This window comes from Notamacropus eugenii, chromosome 6 (assembly GCF_028372415.1).
Source record: "Notamacropus eugenii isolate mMacEug1 chromosome 6, mMacEug1.pri_v2, whole genome shotgun sequence".
In the NCBI taxonomy this organism is placed as follows: Eukaryota; Metazoa; Chordata; class Mammalia; order Diprotodontia; family Macropodidae; genus Notamacropus; species Notamacropus eugenii.
This window is the reverse complement of record NC_092877.1, coordinates 231,809,776-231,831,038: the sequence shown is the minus strand read 5'-3', so window position 1 is coordinate 231,831,038 and position 21,263 is coordinate 231,809,776. Positions and strand designations below refer to the sequence as shown.

The window sequence follows — 21,263 nt, the reverse complement described above, 5'->3', positions numbered from 1 at the left end:
ATATAAATATGACTAGCAATTATTATGAATGCTGTATTCAAAAAGATGAACGGAAAGATTTTTCTCCCAAATTTATTATTTGTTTTCAGTTTTCAACAATCACTTCCATAAGTTCCAAATTTTCTCTTCTTCACTCCCCTCTCCCTTCCTAAGACAGCGTGCAATCTTATATGGGTTCTGTACGTACATTCCTATTAAACACTTTCACATCAGTCATGTTACATAGAAGAATTAAAACAAATGGGAAAAACCATGAGGAAAACAAAACAAAACATAACAAAGGAGAAAATAGTCTGCTTCATACTGTGTTCTGAATCCATAGTTCTTTCTCTGGATGTGGATGGCACTTTGCATCATGAGTCCTTTGGAAATGTTTTAGGTCCCTGCATTATTGTGAAGGGCTGTCTAAATCAGTCCTCACATAACTGTGGCTGTTACTGTGTATAGTGTTCTCCTGGCTCTGCTCACTTCATTCAACATCAGTTCATATAAGTCTGTCCAGATTTTTCTGAAGTCCACCTATTCGTCATTTCTTATAGCACAATAGTATTCCATTACATTCATATGCCACAGCTTGTTCAGCCATTCCCTAATTGATGGGCATCCCCTCAATTTCCAGTTCTTGACCACCAGAAAAAGAGCTGTTGTAAATATTTTTGTACATATAGTCCTTTTCCCATTTTTATGATCTCTTCAGGATACAGACCTAGAAATGGTATTGCTGGGTGAAAGGGCAGGCACAGTTTATAGCCCTTTGCGTATAGCTCCAAATTGCTCTCCAGGTTGGATTGGCTCACAGCTCCACCAACAAGCAATTAGCATTCCAATTCTCCCACATCTTCTCCAACATTTATGAGTTTCACGTTTGTCATGTTAGCCAATCTGATAGGTGTGATGTGGTACCACAGAGTTGTTTTGATTTGCATCTCTCTAATCAATAGTGATTAAGACATTTTTTTATATGACTATACTTAGCTTTAATTTCTTCCTCTGAAAACTTCCTGTTCATGTTCTTTGACCATTTATCAACTGGGGAATGGCTTGTATTCTTGTAAATATGACTCGGTTCTCCATATATTTCAGAAATGAGGTCTTTATCACACATGCTAGTTGTAAAGATTCTTTCCCAATTTTCTGCTTCCCTCCTAATCTTGGTTGCATTGGCTTTGTTTGTGCAAAAACTTTTCAATTTAATGTAATCAAAATTATCCATTTTGTATTTCATAATGTTCTCTATCTTCTGTTTGGTAAAAAATTTCTCCATTCTCCATAAATCTGACAAATAAACTATTCCTTGCTCCCCTAGTTTGTTTATAGTATCAGTCTTTATTACCTAAATTGTGTACTCATTTGGACTTTATTCTGGCATATGGTGTCAGGCATTGGACTATGCTCAGTCTCTACTACACTATTTCCAGTTTTCTCAGCAGTTTTTGTCAAATAGTGGGTTCTTATCCCAGAAGGTGAGGTCCTTGAGTTTATCAAAAAGTAGACTAGCACTACATTGCTACTGTGTGCTAGGTACCTAACCCAATCCACTGATCTAACCATCTTTTTCTTAGCCAGTACCAATTGATTTTGATGATTGTTGCTTAATAATACAATTTATGATCTTATATGACTAGGTACTCAAAACCAACAGAGAGATTAATAAAATTGAAATTTGGTAGAGGGCTGGAGTAGAATATATTATGCTCCACTTGAAGTAAAAAAAAAAACAGGGTACCTCTACCTTTACCCTGTGTGTATCCCCCTGTTTCAAATGTGTTTCTTGTAAACATATTATAGGATTACGGTTTTAATCCATTCTGCTACACACCTCTATTTTATGGGATAGTTCATCCCATTCACATTCAGTTGTGATTACTATCTGTATTTTTCTCTCTATCCTATCCCCCCGTTTATATTTTTATTTCTCCCTTTACCTCCTCAAAAGAGTTTTACTTTTGATCACTGCCTCCCCTTTTTTCCCCTTTCCCCTCCTACTGCCTATAGGAGTAGGGCAAGTGTTTCTTCATATGGTGTAATTTACCCTTTTCTGTTTCCTCCTTTCCTCTTCTCCCTTTGCACCCCTTAATTAGGTTCTTTATCACCACATCAGTTAATTTATACCAACACGCTCTATCTCTGTATATCCCATTTAAATGCCATAATAATCATACAATTCTCAAGATTAACAAGTATAATCTTCCTATATAGGAATATGAAGGTTTTGCCCATATTAAATAACAAGTTGTTTTTCCTGTTTACCTTTTTATGCCTCTCTTGAGCCTTGTATTTGAAGATTAAATTTTCTGTTGAGCTCCACCCTTTTCATCAGGAAGGTCTAGAAATCCTTTATTTCATTAAATGTCCATCTCCCTACCTGAAAGACTATGCTCAATTTTGCTGAGTAATTGATCCTTAGTTGTAGTCCAAGCTCCTTTGCCTTATGGAATATCATATTTCAATCCCACTGATATTTTAATGTAGAAGCTACAAGGTCCTCTGTGATCCTGATTGCAGTTTCTGGATATTTGAATTGTTTCTTTCTGACTGCTTGCAGTATTTTCTCCTTGATCTGATAATTCTGGAATTTAGCAACAATATTCCTTGGTGTTTTCAATTTGAGATCTCTTTCAGGAGATGATGGGTGGATTCTTTCGATGCCTATTTTTCCTTCTGATCTAGGACCTCAGGACAGTTTTCCTTAATGATTTCCTGGAAGATACTGTCCAGGTTCTTTTTTGTCATCCTGGTTTTCTGGTAGACCAATCATTCTTAGATTTTCTCTCCTGGATCTATATTCCAGATCAATTGTTTCTCCAATGATGCATCTTATGTTTTCTTCTGTTTCTTCATTCTTTAGATTTTGTTTGACTGATTCTTGATACCTCATAGAGTCATTAGCTTCTACTTGCCCAGTTCTAATTTTTAACAAATTGTTTTCTTTGGTTAGCTTTTGTGTCTCCTTTTCCATTTGTCTCATTGTTCTTTTTAAGGAGTTATTTTCTCCAATTAGGTTTTGTACCTCCTTATCTATTTAGCCGATTGTAATTTTTAAGGAGCTAATCGTATTTTTAAAAATAATTGTTTAAAAATAATCAGTTTTTCGTCTACGTCTTTAATTTGACTTTTAAAATCTTTCTTGAGTTCTTCCAAGAACCCTCTTTGGGTTTGAGACCAGTTCATGTTCCCTTTTGAGGTTTTAGATGTGGGTATAGTGCCAATTCTATCCTCTTCTGAATTAATATTTTGATCTTCCCTGTCCCCATAATAATATTCTATGGTCTTTGCTTTTCTAATTTGCTTCTTGCTTATGGTGATTGCCTTCTCCTCCCTAGTATTTAAAGAGAATCTTTGCTTCTGGCGCATAGGGTGCTCTGTCTCATGTTTCTTGTGCTGGGAGCTAGGGGCCTGGTTACTGGCTTTTTATGCTGTGATCTCTGCTTCTTTCAACTAGAAGTTATATAATGCTGCAGCCTACCTGGTGCTAAACTGACTGGTGTGTGCTAAGGTCAAGGCCAGGTGAAGACTATCTGAATTTCCCAGGGTTACCCTGAAGCTCATGGTGTGAGGTATCTGAGAGGGCTAGTCTGGCTGCTGGAAATCTCCTCCTCCCCTACCACTGCACTAGAGCATAGGCAGGCTCACTGCCTATGTTCAGGCCACTGAACCCCATCTTTGCTGGTGTCTGTCCAATTCCCCTGGTTGTGCTAAAGCATGTCTGGTGTCCTGGCATTGGCACTTACCAGCTCCACCCCCCTGGGGCTCAGGGTCTCCTGCTCATCCACTGAGGTGGGGCTTGATGGGATGCCTCTGGTCCTACACTGATCCCCTTGAGCCACAGCAAGAGGGACCCTTCCCATCAATCTCCCCAGTCCCCCAAATTGAAAGACTCCTGCACCCCTTTTTCTGGCTCCACTATTCCCAGATTTTTCTGACAAGGGAGGTTGATGGCACATACAGTTTACTCTGTGATCTTGGCTCCCAGGAGTTCCCCAGTAGATGTTTAGTCTATTTCATTGCACAAAAATGATAATCTAACTAAAATTTTCTATTATGTAAATTAACAGAAATGAAATTATTTTAACAGTCAAGATGAATTTGATAAAAAAAACAAAAACAAAAAACAAACCCAGTATACCTGAATATAATGTCGGAAAACATACAGAATTTCTTCCTTTTGGGCTTTCTCTGAAAGAATTTTGTGAAATTTATTGAAGTCTTTGGTACCCATTTCTGCATAAAGTATGATCACTGGTAGGTTCTCAGTGACTGTAGGGTACTTATGATCTCCTTTAAATAAATATGGCCTAGGCCTAAAATGAAAAGAAAAAAAAACATTTTAGTAAGCTTATATAATCAACAGTATGTTAGAGATACTGACCAGTGTCCATCTCCACATGTCTAGCTAGCATGCTGGAAAGTAGACATTGACTTAAATTTACTTGTCTCTTTCCTTTCTCCAGTGAGTAAATCCTGTCTGGAAACTGCTGCAAACCACTTGAGACTCCCCTAATGTTCCAGTCTCGGACTTCACTTATTTATTGTCTATCTCTCTACTACCCCTAACTACCTGGAGAAAGAGTTAAGGTGTCCTAAGAAGGGCAAAATGTAGCAAGAAAATTGTTTTCTCTGGTTAACTTCCCCCTTCCAGAATAAGGGGTAAGAGTCAAAAGGGCTGATACAGATCCCTAACTCCCTAAAATGCACCTAAATTAAAACAAGTCAGAAAATTCCCTTACTACACTGTTTTCCAGCCCTTCTCCCCACCTACTCGAGGCAGAGAAAGAATGAGATATTTCCATTATCTTTCACTTTTTCCTTTGGCCAACTCAATGCACTTTTACTATTATTTACTAAGGATCTGCTTTATTCAGTGCAGTATACTCTCTGATTTCAAGATGCTTATGATGTAGTTGGATGTCAACTACATACAGAGCTATAATACAAGTCGATAAGTATACAAGGAAAGTACTAAGCAGTTTTGTTGGAGAGATTCAAGAGGGAAGGTGTACGTTGTAGTTGAGGGAACAATACTTCAAGTCAGAAACGCTTGAAATGGATCTCAGAGAAAAGGAGCAATTTCAATACGGTAGAGATGTGGGAAAATATGGAGAAAGAAAGAGATCATTCCAGACATGGATAACATACTATAGTCATAAAGGTAGGAAAGAATAGGATAGGGTTTGTGACAATGATTAGTATAATTTGAATGGAATCGAGAATATGTGGAATTACATGTTAAGTACATCTAAGTTGGACACAGCAAATGATTATAACAGAATACTTTTCAAATTTATTATTTTCCTATAGGACATAAGCATCAAAATTTTCAACTAAGGTCTAAGAACACTAAAAATTAACAGAGGTAATGATAATAGCAATTATAGCTAACATCTATATTGTGCTTTAAGGTTCTCAAAAAGCTTTACAAATATTGTCTCATTTTATCTTCATAGGAATCCTAGGAGGTCCCTACTTTGCTGATGAGGAAAGAAGTAAACATAGGTTAAGTGAGTTGCCCAGGGTCACACAGTCAGTATGTACCTGAGGTTAGATTTGAATTCAGGTCTTCCTGAGTCCAAGTCCTCTATTAACTCTATTCACCATACTGTTGTAAACAGCTCCCTCTGCATGGATTGCATATCTTCACTGTTTGGCCATTAAGACTCAAGTTTCATGTTACAGTTATGATTCCAAGTCTTTTGGGCTTTAAAATGATGTTGACACCTCACCGGTCTCAGTGTCTTCTGACAGCAGCAAGTAAAATTGCAGCAACCTCTCCTTTGGTTTTCAGAGGGTGGCCAAGGTAGAAACATTTACAGCACTATGATATATAGCACAATTTCCTCATATTATCATCTAATACAGTGAAAGGTGAAATTCAGGTTTAAAATGTTTTAATCGTAAGAATTTTATTTGCTATATGGTATTTGTAGCACTATCAATTTCATGTGCTATGAAAAATGAATATTGTTTGAAATTAGTGCTTTTTAAAATTGAGATGCTAGCACAAAAGGTCACAAAATTATAGAGAATTACTAGTGAGAAAAAATGTTTTTCATGTTACCAACTTTATTTTGTATATTGCATTTAGAAGTTATCTCATGGTTACTGTTTTAGCAAAAGTTCATATCAAAATTAATGTTTCATTATAAAGAACTGTATGTAGAAATCTATTTTTCAGCAATCTCTAATGAAAGATTACAGTTTTGGGTGGTCACAGAAACCCAACCTATTTCTCATAGGTTGAATGTATCAACATTCACATTTTTTATTTTTGTGCCATTTTCTAGGAACATTACTCCCACAAAAATTGAGGATTGACTGTACCGTGGAAATCTTAAACTCTACATGTCCAAAGCTGAACTCATCTTTTATTCCCAAATCCAACCTTCCTCTGAAATTCTCTGCTTATGGTGAGAGCACCACCATTCTTCCAAACACATGAGTTTGCCAACCTCACTGGATACTTGACTCCTGACTCTTGATATGTTTATCCTTGCTTTCTACTGTCCTATGTCTCTCTTTTGTGGCTTAACTCCTTGAAAAGGCTATCTATAATAGATACCTTTAAATCTCTTCCTCTCATTCTTTTCTTAATCTGGCTTTCAACCTCATCATTCAACTGAAAGTACTTTTTCCAAAGTCACAAATGATCTCTTTTAAAAATTATTTTTACAAATTAAATTTTATTTTTTTCAAGCTACAAAAACCTGTCCTCTATTACCTCTCATTCCCCCCCACCCCGCACTGAGAATGTAAGAAAAACAAAACATAATTCTGCACTCCAAGTCTCTTACCTCTCCATCATGAATTGGGTAGCATGTTCCATCATTACTCCTTTGGAATTGTGGTTGTTTATAATGCTGATAAAATACCCAAATCTTGAAAAGCTATTTATTCCTACAATATTGGTGTAGCCATACAAATTGTTTTCCTAGTTCTGTTGCTCTTACCTATTGTATAAGTTCGTATAAGTTTTCCCATGTTTCTTTGAAACAATCTCCTTCCTTTTAATTTTTCTCTTCTCTCCTGTGTCTGAGCTTCAAAGTTTCCATGCAGTTCTAGTCTTTCCTTCAGGAACACTTACTGAAGTTCTCTCATTAATTAATGGCCAATTTTCCTACCAGTAGGATAGTATTTAGCTTTGCTGGGTAAGTTATGCTTGGCTGTAAGCCTATATAATTTACCTTTTAAAGTATCATTATTCTAAGTTCTCTGATCTTTTTTAGTGATGGTTGTTAAATTGTGACCATGGCTCCTTGATATTTGAATTCTTTCCTTTTGGCTACATACAGTATTTTTCTTTGATCTGGATTCCTCTAGATTTTGGCTATGATGTTTCTGGGAATTTTTATTTGGGGATTTCTTTCAGAAGATGAAGAGTGGACTCTTTCCATTTTACTCTTTGTTTCTAAGACAGCTGGAAAGGTATTTTTTCAAGGTTTGTTGAAATGTAGGCTCTTTTTTGCCCTTTTCATCAAGGGTTTAAAAATTCTTAAATTTTTTTCTCCTTAATTTGTTTTCTACAGCAATTGTTTTTGCTATGACTTTTGACTTTGTTTTAATATTTATTACCCCATGGAATCATTTGGTGCTTTCTAATTTTTAGAGAGTTTGTTGCTTGGGCAAAATTTTGTACGTCTTGTGCTAAATTGAATTCCTATTCCAATTCTGGCTTTTATAGTTCTCATTTCTTTTTCAAATTCTTCTACTAGTACTTTCATGTCATTTGTAAAAGCATTTATTATTTTTAATTCCTACTTCATCTCTTCCAAGAATTCTAGTCAATTTTATGCCCATGCTGTAGTTTACTTTGAGGCTTTGCTTGCAGATGTTTTGACTTCACTCATCTCTTCTAGGTCTATGTCATTAGTGTCCTTATCACCATAATGACTATCATAATGGCAAGGTTCTTTTTTCTGTGCTGGCTCATTCTTTAAGCCTATTTTCTGACTTCAGATGTGAGTCTATGCAGTTCTGGAAGGAAAGTCTGGGCTGGTTTCTTGGGATATTGAGTGTTGCATTATTCTAGGATCTCAGGGACATTTCATGTTGGGGATCTGCAAGATTTCATGATTCAAAAATAATCTGATCCAGGGAAAAGTATAATCAATTGCACCCCTGGTCTAAGCTCTGAAAATTGCTGACCAGTGTTTGGATCTGAGCAATAGAAGACTGAGTCAGGGCTCAACCCTTATAAACCATCTGGAAAGCTCTGCTAGGTCAGACAGAGAGAACTATAAACTTCCTTTTGTTCTGGGATTCCTGCCCTGGTTATTCCTTTGTAGACTTCAATTTGGGCCAGAAGCTGGAAGTGAGACCCCATACTATCATTGTGTTTGAACTTCATTGCTATTCCTTGCTCCATAGCTCACTACTAAACTTGAAATACTGCCCCAGGTGTAGGTTACTTCTTCAGTCTGTGGTGTATCTGTATCCTGGGACTATGTAGTGGATGACAAAGCTCCCAGTTGTCACCTGTTCCTATATTCTAAGGTGCCTCAGTATGTATCACAGGGCATGTTAAAACCAACTCTTCATCATTTCGTTCAGCAATGGAAACATTTAGATGTATGAATTTCCTCTGATTACACTTTTGCTGCATCCTACAGGTTTTGTTATGTTGTCTCATTACTATTATTCACATTAATAAAATTATTTACTGTTTATATGAGTTTCTCTTTAACCCACTCAATCTTTAAGATTAGGTTATTTCATTTCCAATTAATTTTTAATCTGTGTTTCCATAGTCTCTCACTAACTATAGTTTTTATTGCAGTATAACCCGAAAAGAACATATTTAAACAATATATTCTTCATTAATCCATAAAAGTTTTATGCACTAATATATGGTGAGTTTTTGTAAAGATCCCATGTATCACTGAGAAAAAGGTATATTCTTTTATATTCCCATTCAATTCTCTCTAGATATTTATCCTACCTTGTTTATCTAAGATTCTGTTAATCTCCTTGACTCTTTCTTATTTATTTTTTGGTTAGATTTATCTAATTCTGAGAGAGGAAGGTTGAAGTATCCCACTATTATAGCTTTATATAGCAGAATCTAGTTTCCATGTTTATCTTTTAATTAATATATTTTAGCCTTAACTTTGTCTGCTTTTTTTGCATCAAAGTATAATAAATTCTACTTCAGCCCTTTATTTTTACTCTATGTGTGTCTCTCAGTTTTAAATGTGTTTCTTGTAAACATTTTGTCAAATTCTGGCTTTTGATTCATTCTTCTATCTTTTTCTGCTCTATAGGTAAGTTCATTCCATTCACATTCAAAGTGATAATTACTAGTTAGGTATTTCCCTTCATCCTATTTTCCCCTCATTTATCCTCTCTCCTTTTTTACCCTGTCCCTTCTGAGATTTCTAATTTACTTCTGAACACTGCCTCCCTAATCCATACCCCTTCTGACTGCATTATCCTCTCCTTTTACATTTCAATTTATTAATTTACCCAATCTTCCCTTATCTTATATCCTTGCCCTCTTATTTCTTAACCATACTGCCTTCTAAGAGTACCTCCATTATCCTAAATGATGACTATCTTATTTCTCTGTGAGATAAGACTTCTAGCCTTCTAGATATGTTATCCCTTCTTTAACTCAGTTCTGATGAGAATAAGCTTCTAGCACTACCAACCCTGTACCCCTTTTCTTACCCACTACTGTAACAATTCTATTCCTACCTCATTTGTATAATTGCTTCATTTTATCTCTCCCTACCCAATTTTCTTTTTTAGGATCATCCCAGTATCAAGTCAACAACAAACCTTCTATCTCTGTATAGATAGATACTCTTTTCAACTACCCTAGGAATAACATTCTTAAGCGTTACAGATAACATTTTCCCATTTAAGAAGTAAACAGTAACCTTATTAGATCCCTCATAATTCATCTTTTGTGTTTATCTTTTTATGTTTCTCCTGATTCTTGAAGGTCAAATTTTCTGTTCCTGAAATTCCTTCAGTTCATTAAATATTCATTTTCTTCCTTGCATGATTACACTCAGCTTTGCTGGAAAAGTTAGTCATGGTTGCAAACCCAGTTCATATTTTCTTTGGAATAACATATTACATGCCCTTTGGTCTTTCAGTGGAGAAGCTGCTAACACTTGTGTTACCCTGAATAAAGTTCCACAGTATCTAAACTGTTTCTAGTTGCTTGTATTATTTTCTCCTTGATGTGGGAGCTTTGAAACTTAGCTTTTACGTTCCTGTAAGTTTTCATCTTGGGATCCTCTTTCAAGTGGTGAGCAGTGGACTTTTTCCAAGGTATATTTTACCTTGTACATCTAAAACTTCAGGGCATTTTCCTTAATAATTTATTGAAGTATAGTGTCTAGAATTTTTAAAATCATATCTGGGGTTTTTTTTTTAATCAGAGCTTTCAGGTAGTCCAATGATTCTTATATTGTCTCTCCTCAATTTGTTTTCCAGGTTGTTTTTGTTTTTGTAATGAAATATTTCATACTTTTTTCTATTTTTCATTCTTTTGATCTTATTTTATTATTTCTTGGTGTCTTGTGAAGTCATTAGCTTCCCTTTGCCAAATTCAAATGTCTAAGGAACTGTTTTCTTCTGTAAGTTTTTGGATCTCTTTTTCCAGTTGATTGACTTTTTTTCATAATATTCTTGTACTACTTTTATTATTTTCTAATTTTTCTTCATCTTCTCTCATTTGCTTTTAAGGCTCTTTCTATGTTCTTCCAAGAACTCTTTGGGGATTATTTCTTTGAAGCTTAAGAAGCAGTTGTTTTGACTTCACTGTTTTTTGAGTTCAAATTCTGATCTTCTCTATCATTGCAGTACACAGCTATGACTGGGTTCTTTCTCTTTTGCTTACTCATTTTCTGCCTAGCAGCCTGTTTCCTGACTGCTAACTTTATGTCAGAGTTGGACTCTAGTCCTAAGGTTCAGGGAATAATGTTTTAGGCTTCAACTCTTTTTGTGCTGTTGTTTTCTCAACTCATTCTGGGGGCCTTTGATCTCTTGGTTCTTCCAGTGTAAACAGCTTACTCTTGCTTAGTTCTTTAGCGTTGTTTATTTCTATTCACCCCTGTGTGTTTCTCATCACTCCTGAGTTTGAGCTTCAAAGTTTCTCTGAAACTCTGGTCTTTTCATCAGGATTACTTGGCAGTCCTCTTTTCCCACATGTAGCAATAGATTCAATTTTGCTGGGTCAGTTATTCTTGGCTCTAAGTCCACTGTCTTCATCTTTTGGAATATCTCCTACATTCCTTTAAAATAGGGGCTTCTCTATAGGAAATGATGAACAAGAAGACTTCAGAGAGGCCTGGAAAAACTTATATGATCTGATGCTGGAGAACGTTGTGCACAGCAATGACCACAGTGTGTGAGAGTTTTTTCTGGCAGACTTGGATCTTCATAGCAATGCAAGGACTTAAAAAAAATTCCCAATGATCTTCTAAGGCAAAATATCTTCCATATCCAGAGAAAGAACTATGGAATTCAATCGCAGAATGTAGCAGACCATTTGTGTGTGTGTGTTTAATGTTTTGGTTTGTTATATGATTTCTCCCATTTATCTTAGTTGTTCTACACAGTATGGCTATAATGAAAATGTATTCAATAGGAATGTATGTATAGATCCTATATAGAACTGTATTCCATCTCAGGGAGGGACGGAGGTATTGGGGAGCAGGTAGGGGGGAAAAATCTAAGTTTTATGGTAGTGATTGTAGAACGCTAAATATATATAAAATTAATATTAAAAAAAAAAAAAAAAACAGTGGCTGCTAAATCATGTATGATCCTGACTGTGATTCCTCAGTTCCTGAATTCTTTCTTTTTGACTGCATGCAGTACTTCATCTTTGACTTGGAAGCTCTAGATTTTGGTTATGATGTTTCTGGGGGGTTTTATTTTGGGATTTCTTTCAGGAAATTACTGGTGGGTTCTTTCTATTTCTACTTTGCCTTCTGGTTCTAAGAAATGTGGGTGTTTTTATTTTAAGAGTTCTTGGAATATGATGTCTAGGACTGCTTTTTTGGTAATGGCAGACACTCCAATAATTGTTAATATTTTTCTCCACGATCTGTTTTCTATATCAGTTATTTTTGCCCTATATTTTATTTTCTTTTTTTAGCCTTTTGACTTTGTTTTAATATTACTGGTTTTCTCATGGAAGTCATTGGCTTCTGCCATCTTTGTTTTGCCAAGTGAACCTGAATTTCTCAAGGCAGTTAGGTATCTTCTTAGAGTCTCCTAACTTATTTCAGGGGTCTGCTCCCTATTAATCATATTTATTCAGTCATTTCCACAGTAAAGGTCATTCTTCTTGGTTAAGAAAAGAGGAGCTAAATTAAGGATCAGGATGCTTTGTCTTATCTCTGTCTACTAAGACTCTTATCTATTCTAATATAGCAAAAACAAAGAAAACAAATACACAACAGCCAGCTCCCTGTTTTTGTAGCCCCTATATTTCTTCTCCAGCTTCGGCTCATTCTATGTTTCTGTATTCCTGATCCTCTTCTTACAGGATTGTACTTCACTCTCTGTTACCTGGACTTGCTGCTATCTCTTGTATATTTCTTTCTTAAATCTAAATTGGTGCTATGTTCTCTGTGTATCAATATCAAGAGTCTCTTCAGACAAATTTGATCTTTTATTCCTCATTAAAATAATTTTCCTTTGTGTCTTCAGAATTTTATCTGGAGCATCTCTCATGCTTTTCAGACTAACTTCTACTGTAGCATTTTATTCCAAGGGAACTTATCTTTCTTCTGAACCTTTTTAAATCTGCTTTCCCAAAATCAAGGATCTGTGTCAGATTATGTTCAGGTTTACTCTCTTATCACAAACTCTAGGACCAAGTGGTCACTTCTTCCCACATTCCTATCACTTGCACCCCAGTCAAGGGTGGAATGACAGGGGGGACCCTGTTAGTGAGAATCAGATGCAGAAGAGGATTTCTCTTTGTTGACTGCTCCACATTCTTAGGGATGAAATTATTACTAAAACAAATAAAAGAGCTATTGGGTGCACTGACTTTTTGGATTGAGAGAGAGAGGTAGGAAAAGGGAGAGAGAGGGAGAGAGACAGACAGACAGACAGACAGACACTGTGTGCTGGAATTGTGTATTGATCTAGTTACTCTGTAAAACAATTTGGAATTCAAAAGTCACTAAACTGCAGGTCAAAAAAAAGAGGGAAACAATAGCAAAGAACTGGAAACAATATGGTTGCCATCAATTCTGACCTATGAATCTAATGGAAGATCATTGCACTGCAAAAAATGACAAACATCAGGGATTCAGAGAAACATAAAACTTCTAAAATGTGACAAAATGAACAGAGTCAGGAGAACAATCTCTACAATGAACCAAATAACATAAAGAAAACCAACTTATGAGATTTTAGAACTGATATCAATGCACTGACCAATATTCACTTTAGAAGATTTATAATGAAATATGTATTCAGGTTCTTGGAAGAGTGGTCTAAAGGTACAGAATGAGATATAACATTTTTAGCCATGTCAATGTAGCAGTTTGTTCTGCTTGCCTATACGTGTGTGTGTGTGTGTGTGTGTGTGTGTATGTGTATATGTCTGTTACAAAATAGGCTTCTATGATGCGGGAATGAAAGGAGGGAACATAAATTGGTGAAGAGTAACAATGATGCCCCCCAAAAGGAGAAAATAAATAAAACTGTCAATGGGAGATTTTTAAAAGTATACAGAAGAGAGCAGAAGGAAGCTCAGAAGAGGAGTTTTGTTACTACTTTTAAAAATTAAATATACATTTAAAAAACAAACTGTACATAAGAACCCATAATTTCATATAGAAAATTTTCTGTTTTTTATATTGAAACTTTAAAGTTTTTAAGTTCATTATGAAAAATGAAATAATAGGAATAAATGAAATAGAATATCTAAATTCAAGTCTCTTTACACTACTTTTTTTTTGAAAATGGTACATTCAAAGACCATAAACCTGTTAGAATTATTGCTAATCCTACTAATATTATTGGCCTAATCCACATTTCACATTCTACCAGTTGAATTGAGGCCCACAACATCATAGTAGATATTATGTACATATCACTGAAAAGGGATCAGCCTAATTATTCACAAAGAAAGACAAAATGTATGAAAAATACATATTGCCAAGATGAGGTAATGCAGCTAGACTGGAAGTCCTTTACTATATTAACAAATTAGGGGAAAAAAACCTACAACATAAAATTGGAATAAAATATGTTACCTCGACCCTTGCCCTCACCACCCTCTCAGTCTATCTTCCTAATTTTCTCTGCCCCTTCACTGACATTTTAACTATTCAGTTGAACAATTCTTTATGCCTAGAGTTGACAAGGAAGAGGAAATCAGGGTTCATATCTACCACATTTACATATGCAAACACACACTTAAGGATCCTGAGCTATTCACAGATACAAAATTCATCTTTTTGAATACCAATAGTCTCTAGGTGATGTGAAATGGTTTCAAACCATGGAATACAATAAATTCAAATGAATGAAAATTTCAAATGACCCAAATAAAAAGATAGATCTCGACTGTGCTCAAACCAGCTCAAATATTACCAACACCAATGTAAATACGAGTAGTATAAAAGATAACAAGGATACATAAACACACAGAAGCTCCCCCCCCATATTTATAAATATATGCAGTAAAAGATGTGAGATACTTATGCTAGGACAGTAACAAAATGGAAAGATCATTTATGGAGGGTTTATAGAAAAATGGGAGAAAATCGCATAGGAATGACAAGACACTGAATGACCCTTTGACTGAATCCAAACTCTGCAGAACAAATTCCCTTAATAAAAGGATTTGTTCTGTAGAACTTGGACTTAGTCAAAGACTGCACCCAAGGACCTAGAAGGTCACATGTGTCTTTAACGTTGTGAGTTCCCCACACCTGAGTTCTACACCAATGAGATCACAGATCAGAGTAAGTGCAGGTACAGAATAAGCAACTCCTGGGGAATTAGGATGTTTCATTTCACTAACTAACCTTTTGTTAATTTCTCAATTTATGTTTGTAATAGATACTTAAGTAATCAATGTTGAATTCATGTTCCATTTATGACTTCAAAAAATTTCTAATTAAATTTTCATAAATATTTGTATTTTCACCTAAAATGAGTAATGATAAAATTAGCAATAAAACATCGAAATACTTTATTCTATAGCAATATTAGAAATTTAAATGGATAATTTTAAAAGCTTAAATAATAAAACTGAAAATATGAGACTATAAAATTAAAAAGGTGTCATTGTGATAATACTTTATAAACTACTTTTTCTATAGATATTAATTTCGTTACCTCACAGAAGCCTTCTTCAAAAGCTTTTTAATTTCATTAGTTTTACAGGTACACTCCTTATGGATAACCACAAATGCACTGCAGTCTTCTGGTGGTAGTTCATCAGCAGCAATCTAATATTACAAAGATTGGTCTTAACTAGGAAGGTTTCATTGCAATCCACTTTAAAATTAACATATTTATTTGATTAAAATAAATCAGCCACTATCAAACTATTGTTCTGATTAGAGTAAAAACTTAAAAGTAAAGAAAAACAATAGAGAATATTTTCAATTTTGTTTTTGGCTAGAGAAAAACAAGAAGCTTTATTCTAGGAAATATAGAATTCAAAATTTACATTAAAAACTTGTAAAATTTCAAACATTCTACCCAGGCACAAACATGTTCCATTCTCCAACACACACAAATCCATGTGCACATGTGCACACACCCACACCACAGGAATATCACATCATACACTACCCACACTTAATTTTTAAATCTTGGTTCACAAATAAAATGTTATCAGTAGACCACAGTAATTAATATGGGTTTCTATGCAATATATTTGGAGTACCAAATATAGACACTTTCACATACCTGTTGAAACATTTGAACAGTTGGTGAGTATGCCCTTATAGATAAGGCAAATTTTAAGAGATTGATCTGCAAATTGTTTAAAAATTGTCCTGCTTTTTTCAAGATCAAGTTGTAATATGAGTATTCTGAGTCTATAAAAAAAAACACAACAAAACAAAGGTGAGGGAAAAGAGAGGTTTAGTACTGTTTATCCAATAGCTTTCAACCTCCATTTTTATAAGGCAGGAAACTAAGCTGTCAAAGTCAAATAATTTTATATTCCAACTTTGAATACCTATGATATGAGAAAGAAGAAAAGTCTGAAACTCAAGATGATTGTTATGTTACTAACTTCATATATCATCAACTAATGCTCATTACTAGAATAAGCACACACCTATGATGTGTGATTTCTAAACTTGCTTGCAGAGTCACAGAATTTTAATCCCTTGTAGGGCAGTCCAGTAGATCTCTACTGTCATGATCAGACTTCTTCGGCAGTTGTAGATAAGAAATCAGAGCCTCAGATGATTATTAAGAAAGAGGATGTATTATACATATGATCTCACACATCAACACCCAAGTAGAGATCACATGAATATATGGATCATGGTAATATTTTATTCAATAAAGATAATTTGTCAGTACTCTCAGCTTGTAAAGGTAACTGGGAGAATCCATATAAGAAGATAATTTTACATTTACACAGTGCCTTCAAAGCACAAGGCACTGTGAGGGATACAAAGGTGAATTATAAATGCATGGTCAGTACTATCAAAGAGTTTACAATTGAGCAGAGGAGTACCAAGTATCAATTTTTTAAAAAGGTCACTTAAAAAAGAGAACCTCTGACCATGAGGGAACAAGGTAGATATGAAATAATTGGTCTATAACAGAGGTTCCCAACTTGGGGTATGTGTACTCACAGTTGGGGGCAGGGGGAAGAAGTTTTGTCAATGGATATAGGAAAAAAATTCCAGTGAAAAGTTTGTGGATTGGAAAGAGAACAGTAAAATCAAGATAGGCCCTGTTCCCTAAAAGTTCACTCTATACTTGGGAAGCCAATATATAAAAGGAAGTTTAGCTATGGCAGAAAGTCCTGGAACTAAAATTACATACTGAAATTTTTAAATAAAAATTAATGTTTTGTTTTATTTCTCAAGCACATGTGTATGATAAACTGTAAAATTTAAGGCTTTCATAGTGAATAAGGAATATGAGAATATCTATTTAAAATCAAAGGGGACCAAAAAGGGTAGGCAACTCCTGATCTAAATTATAAATACAGACACAATATTATTAAAATTCAGAGAGACATATAGTTGCAACAATATTGAAATAACTCCAGTGTACAAATATATAGATGAACTTGTCCATACAGACAGATGGCACAAATCACAAACCATGCCTGCTTGTGCTGGGCAATTCTTTTTCATGCCTTGCCATAAATTTGCTCACTGAAAGTGCTAGAAGCTTTCCTTGATTTTTATTAGCATCACAATAATAGTTAGCCTTTAAATAATGCTTTAAAGTTGGAAAAGCATTTAATAAATATTGTCTTAGTTCATCTTCGCAACCACCCTGGAACGTAAGTGATGTTACTTCCACTTTCCAGATGAGGAAACTGAGATATCCAGAGAGTAAGTGACTTATGTAGGACAATAAAGTTAGCAAACTTCAAGTGTTCCTGACTCCAGGTCCAGTACTCTATTCATTGTGACACCAAGATGCCAAAGGAACAAGTTATCCAGTTAGCCTTTAATCTTGACACAATGTTAATTCGTCTTTTTCTTCATTTTAAAAACATATACAAGTTCTTCTTAGTACTTCCTTAATTGTTACATATTATAGCCTGCTTATGCCCACGTTACATCTCTCCATTGCTTTCTCAGTGACACTCAGTTTTAAATCTTTGGACATTATATTCCATCCATTATAGTCACACAATACTGGAAGAATATTTGTACTAAAAGAGTGATGTTTTTGTTTTTGGGAGAATTTTGTAATAATTAAAAGAGCTCTGAAAGTTTTCAAAGGCAATTTATCCCATGCTTCTCTTTTGGTTTAATTCTGGATCAAATTTGTTAACTTGTTTACTTCTACATTTTTCTTCTTGGCAAATTAGTTATATATTTGCTTACTGAGAAACTTTTAAGGATCTTCTGATTTTCTCATTACAAAAATTGTTTTGGGGGAGGAGCCAAGATGATAGGGTAAAAGCACGGACCTGCTTGAGCTCTCCCCACAAAAGTCCTTAAAATACCTGTAAAAATAACTGTGAACAAATTCTAGAGCAGCAGAAGCCACAAAATGGCAGAGTGAAACAGATTTCCAGCCCAAGATAGCCTGGAAGGCCAACAGGGAGTATCTACTACAACCAGCTCGGGGCAGAGCACAGTCCAGTGTGGGCCATGCTGGTACAGACAGGACTGGAGCAGGCTTCAGAGTGCTGAATCACAAGCAGCTGCTGCTTCCAGATTTCTCAATTCACAAAAGGCAAAGGCAGTTTCAAAGGTCAGTGAGAAAATTCTTTCACCTGGGTGAGAGAAGAATTTGATCAATCTTCAGCATGAGCCCCAGTCGCTGGTGCAGCAGGTGCCACTTCTGGAGCTCTGAACCTACAGACCCTGGGGGAACTGAGCAGCTGATCTGGGTCTGTTCTGAGTGGCAAGCCTGGGATAATAAGGAGGAGTGCTGGCATGGCAGAGCTAGAGGAGAGGAAATCCAACTCGAAGTTTCAGTGAAGAAAAGAGTGCTTGTGGTTGCTCACAGACCAGAGTGCAGGCCAGGAGAGGAGTAAACACCTCTCCCTCAGCTATGCCACTTTGGAGGAACTAAAAACTTACAAGTCCCTAAAGATATCTCAGAGAACAGCTGAACAAAATCTCTGAAGCCTGGGGTAGTATACCCTCCACTTGACAAAGGATTCAAAAGTCAAGTAATTGTCTAGGAAATGCTCAAAAGGGAGGGAGAAGACTATAGAAGGTGATTTTCTTGGTGAAAAGGAATTTTCTTCCATCCTTTTAGATGAGGAAGAGCAAAGTGTACAATAAGAGGAAGACCAAAGCATACAACTGGAGGAAGACAGCAAGGTCAAGGCTCCTACATCCTAAGTTGCCAAAAAATATGCAGTGGTCTCAGGCCATGGAAGAGCTCAAAAAGGATTTTGAAAATCAAGTAAGAAAGGTGGAGGAAAAATTGGGAAGAGAAATGAGAGTGATGCAAGGAAATCATGAAAAACAAGTCAACAGTTTGCTAAAGGAAACCTCAAAAATTCTGAAGAAAATAATACCTTTAAAAATGGACTAATCCAAATGGTAAAAGAGATCCAAAAAGCCAAGGAGGAAAAAAATGCCTTAAAAAGCAGACTTGGCCAAATGGAAAAGGAGGTCCAAAAGCTCACTGAAGAAAATAGTTCTTTAAAAATTAGAATGGAGCAGATGGAAGCTAATGACTTTATTAGATAAAGAAATTATAAAACAAAACCAAAAGAATGAAAAAATAGAAAACAATATGAAATATCTCATTCGAAAAACAACTGACATGGAAAAGAGATCCAGGAGAGATAATTTTAAAAATATTGGTCTACCTGAAAACCATGATCAAAAAAAGAGCCTAGACATCATCTTCCAAGAAATTATCAAGGAAAACTACCGTGATATTCTAGAACTAGAGAGTAAAATAGAAATGGAGAGAATTCACTGATCACTTCATGAAGAAGATCCCAAAAGGAAAACTCCTAGGAATACTGTAGCCAAATTCCAGAGTTCCTTGATAAAGGAGAAAATATTACAAGCAGTCAGAAAGAAACAATTCAAGTACTGTGAAAATTCAATCAGGAGAACACAGAATTTAGCAGCTTCTACATTAAGGGATCAAAGGACTTTGGGCATGATATTCCAGAGGTCAAAGGAGCTAGGATTAAAACCAAGAATCACCTACCAAGCAAAACTGAGTATAACACTTCAGGGAAAAAAATGATCATTCAATGAAATAGAAGACTTCCAAGCATTTTTGTTGAAAAGACCAGAGCTGAATAGAAAATTGACTTTCAAATACGAGAATAAAGAGAAACATGAAAAGATAAATGGGAAAGAGAAGCCATAAGGCACTTTTAAAAGTTGAACTATTTACATTCTTACATGGAAAGATGATATTTGTAATTCATGAGACCTTTTTCAGTATTAGGTAGTTGGAGGGATTTTATATATATATATATACATATATATATATATATATATATATATATATGCATATATATAGGTGTGTATGGGTATGTATATATGTATATGTATGTACTTGTGTGTGTATACATATATATATATATATATATATATATATATATATACACATGTACACACACATACACACTCTCATACACACACACACATACATACATACACATAGACAGAGGGGACAAGATGAGCTGAATATGAAGGGAGAATACCTGAAAAAAAAATTTACTGTTTAGTGGAATGTACTAAGAGTAAGAAAAAGGGAGAAGCAGAATGTAGTAAATCATGTCACATAAAAGAGGCACAAAAGAGCTTTTACAATGTAGAAGAGGGGGGAAATGAAAGAGAATAAGTGAGCCTTACTCTCATGGGATTTGTCTTAAGATGGGAATAACACACTTAATTAGATATGGAAATCTATTTTACCCTCCAGGAAGGTGGGGGTGGGGGGAAGTGGATAGGAGAGGGAAGATAACAGAAGGAACAGCAAATTGGGGAAAGGGATAATTAGAAGCAAACACTATTGTGGGAGGATGGGTCAGGGGAGAGAATGGAATAAATGGAGAGCAGGATAGGACAGAGGGAAATGTAGTTAGTCTTTTGCAACATAACTATTATGGAAGTGTTTTGCATGGCTACACAGGTATGACCTATAGTGAATTGATTGCTTTCTCAATGAGGGTGTGTGGAGAGGGAATAGGGAAGGAAGAGAATTTGGAACTCAAAGCTTTAATAATGAATGTTAAAAACTGTTTTTTGCATGCAACTGGGAAATAAGATGTACAGGCAATGGGGTATAGAAATCTATTTTGCCCTACAGGAAAATAGAGGGGAGAGGGATGGAATAAGGGGATTTAATAGAAGGGAGGACAGATTGGAGGAAGGGGTGGATGGGGTGTATGCTGTCCTGGGGTGGGGATGGGGAGAGATGGGGAGAAAATTTTGAATTCAAATTCTTATGGAAGTCAATGATGAAAACTAAAAAATAAAAAAATTACATATTAAAAAAAGAAAAAAATTGATTTACAGGAAGACTCCTATAAAAAATTATTGTAATGAACATTTATTTTATCTTTCACTTATATCTCATTTTTTGTTTTCAATAATAAAATAGGTCAGTTCTAAATAGGTCAGGTGAGAATTGTTTTACTTGAG

The 21,263-nt window shown here is 35.3% G+C and overlaps 1 protein-coding gene across 6 annotated transcripts in view; it reads right to left on the bottom strand.

Annotated features, from left to right (window-relative positions):
- The window catches only part of UGGT2 (UDP-glucose glycoprotein glucosyltransferase 2), a 245,734-nt gene that overhangs the window by 192,745 nt on the left and 31,726 nt on the right, over positions 1–21,263 (bottom strand). For 5 of the 6 annotated variants that reach the window (XR_011969897.1, XM_072622097.1, XM_072622098.1 and 2 more), the window contains exons 3-5: positions 15,895–16,025; positions 15,316–15,428; positions 4,127–4,301 (exon numbers count right to left, since the gene is read on the bottom strand). Coding sequence is in view for 4 of the 6 variants with exons in the window: in XM_072622097.1 (XP_072478198.1) it covers positions 4,127–4,301; positions 15,316–15,428; positions 15,895–16,025 (419 nt within the window). In the remaining 2 variants the exon portion in view is untranslated. Of the gene's footprint in view, positions 1–4,126; positions 4,302–15,315; positions 15,429–15,894; positions 16,026–21,263 lie in introns of those variants that run through there. The other variant, XM_072622101.1, reaches the window with a different exon arrangement.